We start from the raw sequence: 12,250 nt of genomic DNA, 5'->3' as shown, positions 1-12,250 counted from the left end.
TTGGAGGTTAAGAAATCTGTTTGGCGGCGTTTATATAGAATGGAGATTCTCCCTTCTATATAGGGAGAATCTCATACCGAAATGGTGTGTTTGGTGGTCGCCAGAAGATTCCGCCACTGTAACTAGGAGATCTATCCTGGAGAAGGTTCTGTGGACATAGGAATAAAAGGAAAAGTCTCTTTCGCATGGGTGGAGTACTCTCCATGAGTCCACCACCCCCAGAGTTCTGAATAGTTGTAGGAGAGCCAGGGCTATGGTGAGGTCTCCGGCGCTGGGCGGGATGCGACTTGTCTTTCGTGGGGTCCGGGACCCCATTGAAGTCCCCTCCAATCACTATCTGGCCTTCCAGAAACGGAGAGAGAGTTGTACTCAGGGATTCGTAGAACAGTGCCTGGCCTGAGTTGGGTGCGTATATGGAAATTATAGAGTAGAGTTGTCCTAGAAGCAGGCATTTCACCGCCATGTACCGCACCTCCGGGCAGCATATAGAGTCTAGGATTTGAGGGTTCAGTCCCCTCCCAAATAGGATAGCTGTGCCACCCCTCTTGGAGTTCCCAGGTGCGAAAAGTTGCTTCGGAAAGTTTCGGGAGCGTAGGCGGCTATGGTCTGCCGGCCGCAGATGGGTTTCTTGTAGCATAGCTACTGCTGCATCGTCATTCTGAAGCTTCTGTAGGATGGACTTGCATTTGGCGGGTGAATTTAGTCCCTTGACATTCAGGGAGACGAACCTCAGAGTTCGATGTTCTGGGACCAATTCCGAGGCCGTTGACGAGTCCTGCGGGAGAGGGGGAGATGTAGAGGGATCAGCCATCATGTCGCGGAGTGTGTGGCCATTTCCCAACCTGCCTGTGGGGTTTTTTCTCAGTCCGCCAGCGGGAGGGCTGAGTTTTAACTCAGGGTGCCGGACTTTTGTGGGTCTAGTGCCTCCCTTGGCCAACGGGGCCATAGAACATTGTGTAGCCAACATGGCTAACCTTACAGGTAGTCTTAGTCGTTTGTTCCAAGGACTCATAGGTGGACTGTGCCTTGGAACCGGGCATGGACCGTGGAATAACGCCCGCTGCTTTTGGGGATGGAGCTCATCAGTGTTCCTGAGGGTGCTGATCGGATCATGGTGCCGGGCTGATGAGCTGGGATAGAGGTGGTGGCTCCATCATGGGGTCGCATTCGGCTATTTCCTCTTCCGGAATCTGGGAACCCTCGACTAAGAATTTTGTGTGGGGTTAGGGGAGGCCACCAGGTCTGAGTCAGCCGTTGCTTCGGAGGGCAGGGAAGACGAAGATTTGGAAGCATCTGGGCGTAGGATGTTGTCAGCATCTTCCAGGTGGCTAATTTTCCTGAGTGAGCTCTTGTAGGAAAATTGCAAAGCTGTGGGAAAGAGCCATCTGTAGCTGATTCTTTTGAGCTTGAAGAAGGGTGGTTAGAGGGTGGAGGGCTCGCCTCTTTTGAAGAGTGAGAGGAGAAAGGTCCTGAAAGAAGGTCCCTTGGAAAGTAATTTCGTCTTTGGAGCGGCTTATCGCCAAGATGGCTTCCTTCGTGGTAAAGAAGTGCACCCTCGTGATGACGTCAGGGGGGCCATCCGATTCCACTCCGCATCGGGGGTTATACCTGTGGGTGCGATCTAAGAGAATCTGTGAATCTTCAAGGTCAGGGAGGAGAGATTGCAAAAAGAGGCCCACATATTCAGCCAACCCCTTGTCTGGGATCGAAGTGGGAACCCCCCGAAAAACGGAGGTTGTTGCGGCGGGCCCTATTTTCCAGGTCCTCCTGCTTGTATTCCAGGATGTTGTACTTGTCCTGCAATAGTCTGAGCGTTGGACCTCCGTTAGAGCAGAGGCATGATCTTGGATATGGTCCTCAACAACTCCCACTCTTTGGTCAACCTCCGAGACCTTTTTATCCGTGCTTTCCAGTTTAGTTGTAAGTTCCGCCATACATGAGCGGAATTCTGATTTGATATCCGCCATGAATTCACGTATGTCTTCTTTAGTCGCCAAAGGTCCCTTGTTGTCTAGGGATTCTCGTGAAATAGAGGAGCAGGAGTCCTGTTTCTTAGCTTTGTCGGATGCGATCTGCAGAGTTGCTATGTCCGAAGACTTGGTGGTCTTTTGTTGCTTAGTCATCGCGCTGGTTATCAGCGGCAGGACAATGGTCACCGGGAGCACTGTAGCGGTGAAGGAGATTTGCTACGGGAGCTGCTCAGGGGCCCCCAGAGGCTAGGAAGCGCTACCCGTGCGGGTTAGCGGCCTTATCCGCGAGCAGCAGGGGCGTGGGCAGGGGCACCCCAGGAAGGGCTCAGGGAGAAGAACATGCAGGCTAAGCCTACCTTAAATCTCTCAAGGGGCTCCTGCTGAAGGCTCCCGCCGCCAAACGTTGGGGGGAGGGTCTCTCATCCCCGCTCCAGGAAATTGAGTCGCTTCAAGGGCCGTTGCATATGTCTATAGGCCGAAAGGTAGGCCCCACCGGGCACCCAGGGGAGCCACCAGTGCAGCCCGTGTAGGTCTCCGTCCGCCGGGCGTGTAGCTGTAAAACGGGTGGGCCGGGGCGCCCCAGGAGGAAGAGGGAGAGGAAGCACAAAACGGGGCCAGGGAAGTGGATCACTCCGCAGGGAAAACCCCCAACAGTCCTCGGTGCATGCGGTGCTCCCTGCCAGTTCCAGGGGGGGCCCGGGCTGCCCTCCACAGGCCGATGGAAACAGTCCCCGCTTCTTTTCTGGATGCTCATCCGTCCCCTCCGGCTTGTGCGTTACGGGAAGGCTCGCCTCCAACTCCCGACTGCGCACGCCATCATACGTGCGCCCGCCATCTTGGATTCCCCGAGCGGCAGAGGGTGGACCGGGATTCAAGCGGCGAGTACGGACATAGTGCTCCTTCTCCCGGCTTTCATCTTTGAGCTGCTAGTGCCCCATCGGTTCCGATCCACACAGCTGGCGTTGGTGGATCGTGTAGGCCACAGGAACCGCATGATTTTAGCTATAGCACCGGGCAGTCCACGGGCGGCTTTAGAGGAGCGACTGCATAACGTCGGCTCCAAGCCACGCCCCCCGGAAGGAACATTGTAAACCGCGTATGATGAAAGACGCAAGTGAAGTTAAATTGCTGGTGAATATTTGAACATTAGAAGAAAAGATGCAATACCGTTGACAGAGTGGTCCAACACTGTGAATGTGCTCAATCGAAGGACTCTGTACGGTATCTGGGCAAAAGGAAGAGAAAACAGAAGCTTCATGTGAAGTGTAAATTGTGTACAAAAACAAGGTGGCACTAGGTGATTGCGCTAGCCTTAAAAATTGTTTCTTCAAATAAATGTACAGTGACGCACTTCAATTAGTGATCAATTAAAATCAACACTTGTATCCTGATGGGTTTGTAAAGCTACGATTTAATCCATCTGCATCACAGAAGTTGTCCTCTTCAACCTACACTTGTTTCGATAAAGTGTCTTTGGCAACGCAAGCTAGTTTCTTGTTACTGTCCTGGTAGGTGAGCCTAGAGAGTCCCAAAAGTATTGTAGATCTTAATCACAGTGTGAGCATTCGGCTCATAAAACATTTCAGCATATTGGCACGGATATGTTCATAAGTTCAAGGCACAGTGGCTTTGCTGAAATATATATCCCTAAATGGCCGAGGCGACGGCTGAATTCTCTAGTATTGTGTGAAGTGAATGGAAGTGGTCCTGCAACGGTTTAAGCGAAACCCATCGCACATTCGAAAGTCTTCGATTGATTCTGGTATCAAAAGGGGATCTGAGCCCAGGCGAGGGGGATCGATAGTCCTAGCCCGAACAAGGGAGAAAAGTCTTGAACTTGTGTGAATATTGTGGAAAAAGGGATCGGAGCCCGAACGAGGGAGACCAAACTGTGAACATTGTGGAAAAGGGTCTGAGCCCGGAGGAGGGGGACCCATGGCCTGAGCCCCAAGGAGGGAGACCGGTCTTGAACTTCTGAAAGTGAAGGAACTTTTGTGTTTTGTTTGCTGCATCAGGCCTTCTGCATTAAGAGACTTGTTATTGCGAGAGAGACTTTGGCAGAAGGCCCTGATGCCTATGTGTTGAACTGTTACCTCATGGCCAAGAAGCTAGAGTGTTTGCAAAGCCTGCACGTGCCACCTTGCCCTGGGCGGATGAAGTGGGGAAGGGAAGCGAACTGCTCAACTATCCTGACATATCATTTCTTGAACACCTTTCTTTTGCGTACATTATCCTGCAACATTTTGTATTTAGAAGTAAGGATTGACAATAGGTTTTAGTATAGGCCCTTTTATTTTGACTCCACTAGAACTGCGTTATTATTTGATGGTGGTAGATTGCTCCCATCCTTAGATTTATCTTTAGATAGGCGTTTTACCAACACATTGAAGTTAAATAAATACCCTTAAACTGTGATCACTTTTGTCTCTCTTCACTGTTTGATACCATGCCTTCCTTACAGCCTACATCTCACCTCGACGATGTCCGACCTGGCTAAGACAAGTCTCTTCAGAGCCTGCGAGTACTGTGAACCGAAGAGGATCGGCAACTCTGGTGCCTTTGTCTCCACCCAGACAATGACGAGGATGGGTGCAAGATCTGCTGTGGATTCCCGGCGAAGACCAATGGGGATCGCTATCGCAGGTTGATGGCTTGGGTCAGGCAGGATAAGGCCTCTGACGTGGCCTCTGGGCACAGTCACGCCTTGTCGATGACCAGGATGTCCAATTAGCGTGCTCCCTCTGAAAAGAAGAGGTTGCAGTCTTTTGAGGATGCTCCTTCTGAGGGGATCCAAAAGAAGGCTAAACATCACGCATCTGCTACCATGAAGGTTGCTGCTGCTCCAGGATCTAGTTCTGGAAAAGACTGCTCCCCGTCACCGGCACCATCAACGGTAAACCTACCGTCTGGTGAGTTTCCTTCTGCGAAGCACAAGACGTCAAAGGAGAGACCTGCGGGTGGCCCGTCAGCGGCTCCCTCGTCTTTGTCAGTTTTAAGGACCCTGTTGACTCCCAAGTCAACCAAGACCACAGCCTCGTTGGCGACTACTTAGTCTGCCAAGATCACCTAGTTGACGGCCTCTTCGTTGACAAGTACAACCCCGTCGACGGCCACAACGTCAGTGACCACCTCCTCGACGACGCTGTCAAAGACATCTACCACTACTTCGTTGACGAAAACTTTGTTGGCAACCATCATTTCCACAGTCACGACAATGGCAACACAAAGGGTGGCTTTGCCTCAACAGCTACCATCTGCTGTACCAACCACGACTGCATCAATGGCAATGACAATTTAGCAAATTCCCATCACAGCCTCTCGTAGGGTGAGGGAGTTGCTACCTTCGTCGGACTTCCTGCCGATGTCCATGAGGGTTTCTCCCCCAGTGCCTGTACTAGTTCTGAGGACATCTATATTCCCTGAAAGACACAGGAGACCCCACACTCTGGATAAGGGTATTAATATAGCAATAGATCACAGACCCTGGGTTAGCCTGGGACACACTGGCTAAACTTTTCTGAAGCCTAACTAAAACCTTTCCGAACCCCCTGCAAGACTTTTTAAGCCTGTTGTCTTTGTGTGATCTTGGGTGCATTTGTGCCCTGCTCTCTCCAAGAGTGGGCCCGGCCTATGGACTTTGGCTCACAAGTAACTTTTGACTTTCCTGCCTTGCTTAAGAGTTCCTAAGTATTAGTGTGGTGTATTTTCCTACATTCTGCCTTTTTCCCTCACTTATTGGCGTGCCATCTATAGTTAAGCGCTCACCTCTGTTTGGAAATAAGTGGTGTTAACTAAGACTTGTCTGATAAGGAATAAGGAGTGTATATATAATAATAGTAATTGTGTTTAGAGTGATTTACAATAATAGTGCTGGAGTGTTTCAATAAGGGTGTTCTTAAATAATTATGTACCTTGTTACCAAAGCTCTGGTCAGTGTTTGCTTGTGCTATTGTATCTGAGTGCCTATTGTGTATACTTTGCATACTGCCTAACTCTTCTTGAGGGAAGTCTGACTGCTCAGCCACAGCTACCAGGTAAATCTGGGTGGTACAGACTGCTACCAAGTGGGTTTACTGCCAACACCTGTAGTCTTAAATCTTTTGCAGTGCTCCCCAAGAGAACTGCACAGGTTTCTGCCTAACACTATTACTGCTGCATTACTGCTGCGCATAATCACGTGTTTGGCCAGGACGTGGGAGGTTTACCGCCAGCTTTTTGCTGGAGGTGAAAACCTCCCATTTCCACCCATTTTTGGTGCTTTTACCTCTGGCGTTAATGGCTCTGAAAATCCCCATAGAGTCCTAAAGACTGAATAAATGGGGATTCACAGCGCCACCGCAACTCAGGATCTGGCGCAAGTTTTGCCCGGAGTGAGCTGCAGTAACGCTAATAGTGCTGGGTGGTATCACGGCGCATTTACCACTGGGATACCGCCCAACTCGTGATGAGGCCCAATGATTGGTTATAGAGAAGACTAGCAGTGTAAAGCGATACTGCTTTCTTATTACAGAGGATTCCCAGCCTGACGACTGGGAATATTCATGAGCATTTGAATCCATGCCAAACCCATGTTGGAGGACATGAGTTACAGGTAAGTAACTTGTTCCTTTTTTCACTTGGATAATTATTTATAGCCCATTCATTTCTTTTATTTCTTATCCTAACTTTTCCTTGCGTAGACTTTTTTAGAAATGTTTTATTAAGGTACTATGTATTTTTATTATCGAGATTGTCTTTTCTTTTACTCTCCAATTTCATATAGATGCTCTAAATACAGGTGTTAAAATATGTTTATATTGTAAAAAATGAAGTTGCCATTTTTCTTTCAGCACAATATTGTTATGTTATCCTTGTGGAGTTGGATCACGTCAGTGCGTCTGTTAGAAATATATAATATTGCAAAACTAAACCCTGTGTATTAAAGTAATGTTTGTATCTTTTTCTGTATTTTGCAGAAGTATTTGTTTTATTGACTTTAGTATTATTGATCAAATTTCATTCTGTCATAAAAATAGGCAACTTTAGATACTAGAACAATTATAGAAGCCATCAAACCCAAAACTGAAGCTGGAGGTGAAGATGCAATCCTGCAGACTAGAACCTATGACCTTTACATTACCTACGACAAGTATTATCAGACTCCAAGACTCTGGTTATTTGGTTATGATGAGGTAGGCACGCACTCTATTGCTTATGTTTATGGTTGCATTTTAAATAAAAGGTTAAACCTACACTTAAACATGTTTTTATATTCTGCTTTTTCTCGAAATTCTCTGAATGAAATTGCATGTTTCTTTAAACCGTAATGAGGATTTTAGGAGTATTAACCATATCCAATGACTGGTCATTACATGGTATGGTCAAGGAAGATGACTGCTTCTTGAGCTTTCTCCTCCACTGGCGGAGCAATTAACTAATTATTTATCTCCAGACCATTGTATCTGAGCTCATTAGCATGTAAGATTAGGTAATTCAGCCCTATGGTGACTGCCCCACATAAATCCAACACTATAGAAGTGCCATCTCCAATTATTGCCAGTGTAGCAATTGATACAGGGTGGCCATTCTAATGCCCCTATAAGATGTCTTTTCAGATGCAGACCCATGCACAGATTCTGAAAGACTACCCTCTTCTGGTGAACAGGGAAAAGACACTTGTGAAAGTAGTGTAACTGAGCCATTGGCTCCCTCCATGACCACCAATCGGCTTCAGAGCTGCCAGAAACACAGAAACTGCTCTCCTGAACATCCGTGAAGACCTGCTCTCCAACCTCGACTCTAACATTCCCTCTGTCCTTATCCTACTTGATCTCTCCTCTGCATTCGACACTGTCAGCCATACCACCCTGCTCAATCGTCTCCGTGATAACCTGGGTATCACTGATCAGGCTTTGGCCTGGCTGACCTCTTTTCTTCCTGAATGACCCTCCCAGGTACAACTTAGGTCTTTCCTATCTTCTATCGCCCTCTCCACCTGTGGTGTCCCCCAGGGGTCTAACCTCTTGCCTTGGCTTTTCAACCAATACCTGGCAACTCTTGCCTACTGCAGTTCCATTTTCTGCTCAACTTTCCAGTGTTATGCTGACGATACCCAACTCCTTTTTAGGCTTCCTTCCGCAGCCTCCTCTCCTTCCCTCATCTCTGATTGTCTAATCGCCATTCAAAATTCGTGTACCGTCAATTATATTAGTCTAAAGGCCAACAAGACTGAGATCCTCCTCATCGGTGCACCATCTCCATTCGTTCCCCTCACTCTCTGACCGGCCTCCCTTGGCCGTCCTCCTACCCCCACCTGTGTGGTTAAGAACCTTGGGGTTATCTTTGACTCCACACTTTCCTTCTCTGCACACATCTCTGACGTCTCCAGAAAGTCAAACTTCTTATTGCACCCCCTTGGAGGTACTCTGCCTTCCCTCAAAAGCTCACTGTCTCCAAAACTCTGGTTCTCTCCAGGCTGAATTACTGTAGCAGCCTCATTCTAAATCTACCTGCCTCCACTCTCTGCCCTCTACAACTGATCCAGAAGAGGACTGAGACCTGTCCTTGGCCTCAAACCCTGGGATCGTATCACTCCAGCCGTGAAATCCCTTCATTGGCTCCCAGGGGATGCAAGGATTAAATTGAAAACCCTCTGCGTTGTCCTCAAGGCTTTCTGGGGCCTGGGTTCAAAATACCTTCAACTATCCCTCCGTAACCACCTCCCCTCTTGAGCCCTTCGCTCCTCTACTTCTAACTCCCTCAGGGTTAGTCGTTTTGCAAAGAAACAAGTTGGGGGTAGATCTCTGTCCTTGGCTGGGGCCTCCCTTTGGAACAGCATCCCGGCCACCTTGAAACTTAAGGAGAACCATCTCTGGTTCCGGAAGCACCTCAGGACCTTTCTCTTTGCCTCTGCCTTTACCCCGTTTCTCCCCTGTTGATCTGTTTCTTCTCTTGACATTGTGCACCTGGCAACCCTCTGTCATTTGGGCCCAGGTACCTGCTCACCCTCCCACCCTCCTGCACTGCATCCAGGCCACCCCCTACACTGGGGTTCTGTATCTGTACCCATTCAGTCCCCATCCCACTCTTCTTCTGCACATATCAAATACCCCAGCTGACAAACCCTTCACCTGCCACTTGCTGGCTGCACTACCATGTTTATCGCCTTATTTATCTTATTTAGTAATTATTTTGTTCTCTCCTCTGTTCCGCACTTTCAACCCCCCCCCCCACTTTCCATGCACTTCCCCCTTTTCCATTTTCCATGCATTTGTGCTTTCTTTTTTTCTTTTTTTACTTTTTTTAAAAATGTTTATTTTTGCAACAAGGCAGGGTGTTAGCAAAAAAGATTTTTATCAAAGCACGTTATCCATCTTGATAGGAACATATCTCTTCCCCCTCATCCCCTCCTTTGCGATTGTCGGGCCCAGCTGAGCCCGAGTTCTTTATTCCTGTTCCCGGAAAGTATCCCCATTGTCCAGGACCCTCCGGGCAAGTTGGGGTTTGTAGGTCAAAGCTGGGAATTCTCAGTCCAAGTCGAGAATTGGGCTCCAAATGTTCCAAAAGTGATGAAGGAGACCTGCCCTGGCTGCAGTCACCTTCTCTGCAATTAGTACATCCCATATTTTCACCCACCAAAGGGACAGGAGAGGACCCTCCATGGATTTCCATGAACGAGCGACCACTATTTTTCCCGCCAGAAGGCACTGGGACAGCAAGGTCAGGATCTTGGGTAAATCCCTGGGACAGGGACGCCCAATAGAATCGGTTCAGGGTCTAGAGGAAGCATTGTCTGGGTGATTTCTGCAATGATAGCCAAGCATTGCTTCCAAAAACCTTGAACCTTTGGGCAGGTCCACCACATGTGAAAGAAAGACCCTATTTGACCACATTGTCTCAGGCAGGCTGGGTCGAGTGTATGGTTCTAATGATGGAGCATTAGGGGGTGGGGGTTAGTTCCGGCGCAGCAGGATTTTGTAGGCGCATTCTCTGTTTGTGATGCATGCAGATGATGACTGGGCGCGGGGCCTAATATCCACCCAAGATTGGTCCTCTATAGGGTGGCCTAAATCTGCCTCCCATTGTGCCATGGATCGGGTTTTTGAGGTAAGAAAATCCTTCTGGAGGCGTTTGTATAGGGTGGAGATCTTGCCCCGGATCGGGAGATCCTTGAGAGTCAGCTCTAGGGCTGTGGGGGGAGGCAAGTTGCTGCTTGGCGGGTTTGTGGGTGGGAACACCAGTGACGTAGCTGGATGTATGTGAATCTATCCTTTTCCTGAAGCTGGAAAGTCTCTTTACATTGTTCAAAGGTACAAGGTTGTCCTCCTTCGAAAAGCTGCCCCAAGGTCTCTAGGCCCCCTGCAATCCAGGTTTTAAAGTTCTTGGGGTTTACCTCGGGTGAGGAAGCTGGGTCGTCCAAGAACACTGAGGATGAGGGGCTGAGTCCTATTGGAATCCCCTTCTATTTTAGGGCTCTGTGCCAGACGTTTATGGTGTGTTTGGTGGATGACAGTAGTCCATGTCATTGCCGCCGCATCGGGTGTGAAATGTGCGTGAGAAAGCTTAAAGGAAGAGGTAGGCGCGATTGTTCCAGGTCCGTCCACCTGGGGCAATTAGTGAGTGTCTGCCATGTCTGGATGCCTGCCAACTGAGCTGCCATCTGGTATCCCTGTAAGTCTGGGACCCTTAGGACGCCAAGCCTTGCGTTACCCAGCATAGTTTCTTTAGGAATCCTGGCTCCCCCCCCCCCCCTCCAAAAAAATGGTCGCATTTTCCTCTGCAAGCTTCCGAGGGCTGGTGTCGGGATCATAACTGGGAGGGATGAGCATGTGCATAGGAGTCTAGGGAGCAGGTTCATTTTGCAGGCAGTAATCTGGCCCATTAATGATATTTCTTGGGATGTCCAGCGCTTCAGGTCAACTTCCAGTTCTTTAATGGGGGGAAATTCACGTGGTAATCATCTTTTGGGTCGGCCGGAACCTGAACCCCCAGTTAGTTGATAACCTTTTGTCTTACATTGGATAGGGCACATTGGGATGAAGGCTTCTCGTTCCCTTGGGGCTCACCCTATCCCTAGGGCCGCTGATTTGTTGAAGTTGATGGAGAATCCAGTAACCCTTCCATAGCTATTTATTTCGGCCAAAGCATGCATCAATGAGGAGCAGGGTTCTGAGATGGTCAGCAAGACGTCATCTGCGTAGAGGGCCAGTTTGTGGTGTGAGGAGCCAACACAGGGGCCCTTGATGATTATTCAGCCTAATCCTTTGGGCAAACGGTTCCATAATCAGTGAGAATAGGAGTGGGGATAATGGACAACCTTGTCTAGTTCCACAGGATAAGGAGATAGGAGTGGAGAGGGCACCACTGATCCTAAGAAGCGTTTTGGGCGACTTCTAGTTAGCCAGGACCATGGTGCGAAATTGTGACCCAAACCCAAAGGCCTCCAAGGTGAGCTTCATGAAGGTCCAGTCAACCTTGTCGAACGCTTTAGTCGCGTCAAGAGCCATACGTGCTAGTCTCTGGGAGTCCTTGGAGGCCAGGTCCACCAGGTTCAAGGCTCTACAAAGGTTATCGGCTGTAGATATATTCTTGAGAAGCCCGGTCTGATCGGGATGAATTATGTCAGGCAGGATATGCGATAGGCGTGTCGCTAGGATCTTGGAATAGATTTTGGCATCAATGTTCAGCAAGGCGATCGGTCTGTAGAAGGCAGGATTTCTTGGATCCCCCCCGGGCTTGGGTAGGAGAACTGTAATTGATTCTTGCATGGAGGGGCTTATGATTCCCGTGTCCCTGAAGGAATTGAATAGCTTTACTAATGGCATGAGCAGGTGGGGCTTAAAGATCTTATAAAATTTGGTGGAGTAGCCATCGGGACCGGGGGCTCAGGATTTGAGGGACTTTATAGCTTCTTCTACCTCCTCACCTGAAATTGGAGCGTCCAAGATGTCTCGGGTTGAGTCTTGCAGTCGGGGGAGTGCTGCTTTCCGTAAGTATTCTTTTTGCTCCTCCAGGTCTCGTGTTGGGGCGGTCATCACCTGCGCCAGATGGTCTGCTGCCAGTCGTTGTTTTTCCTGTTTGGAATACTGTATTCTGCCTTGCGGGTCCCGCAGGCCAATGATTGTATTGTTCCTTTTCGCTTTAGCGAGTTTGGCCACCAATAGTTTATTCGTTTTATTGTTCTTTGCATAGTAAAATTGCTTGGCTTTCGCTAATTGATGTGCTGTGTGTTTGGCGTTGTGGGCCTCAATCTTTTTCTGTGCCATGCGACTAGCTCGTTGCGTCTTTGGGACCAACCTTTC

The 12,250-nt window shown here is 48.9% G+C and overlaps 1 protein-coding gene across 2 annotated transcripts in view; it reads left to right on the top strand.

The window, feature by feature from the left end:
• ATG3 (autophagy related 3) overlaps positions 1 to 12,250 on the top strand; it is an 888,364-nt gene that overhangs the window by 653,644 nt on the left and 222,470 nt on the right. For both annotated transcript variants that reach the window (XM_069636485.1, XM_069636484.1), the window contains one exon: positions 6,986 to 7,141. In XM_069636485.1, coding sequence (XP_069492586.1) covers positions 6,986 to 7,141 — 156 coding nt within the window. The remainder of the gene's footprint in view (positions 1 to 6,985; positions 7,142 to 12,250) is intronic.

This window comes from Ambystoma mexicanum, chromosome 7p (genome assembly GCF_040938575.1).
Source record: "Ambystoma mexicanum isolate Mex_15411 chromosome 7p, UKY_AmexF1_1, whole genome shotgun sequence".
Taxonomy (NCBI): domain Eukaryota; kingdom Metazoa; phylum Chordata; class Amphibia; order Caudata; family Ambystomatidae; genus Ambystoma; species Ambystoma mexicanum.
The sequence above is the reverse complement of the archived record's forward strand: the minus strand, read 5'-3'. Positions and strand labels throughout refer to the sequence as shown.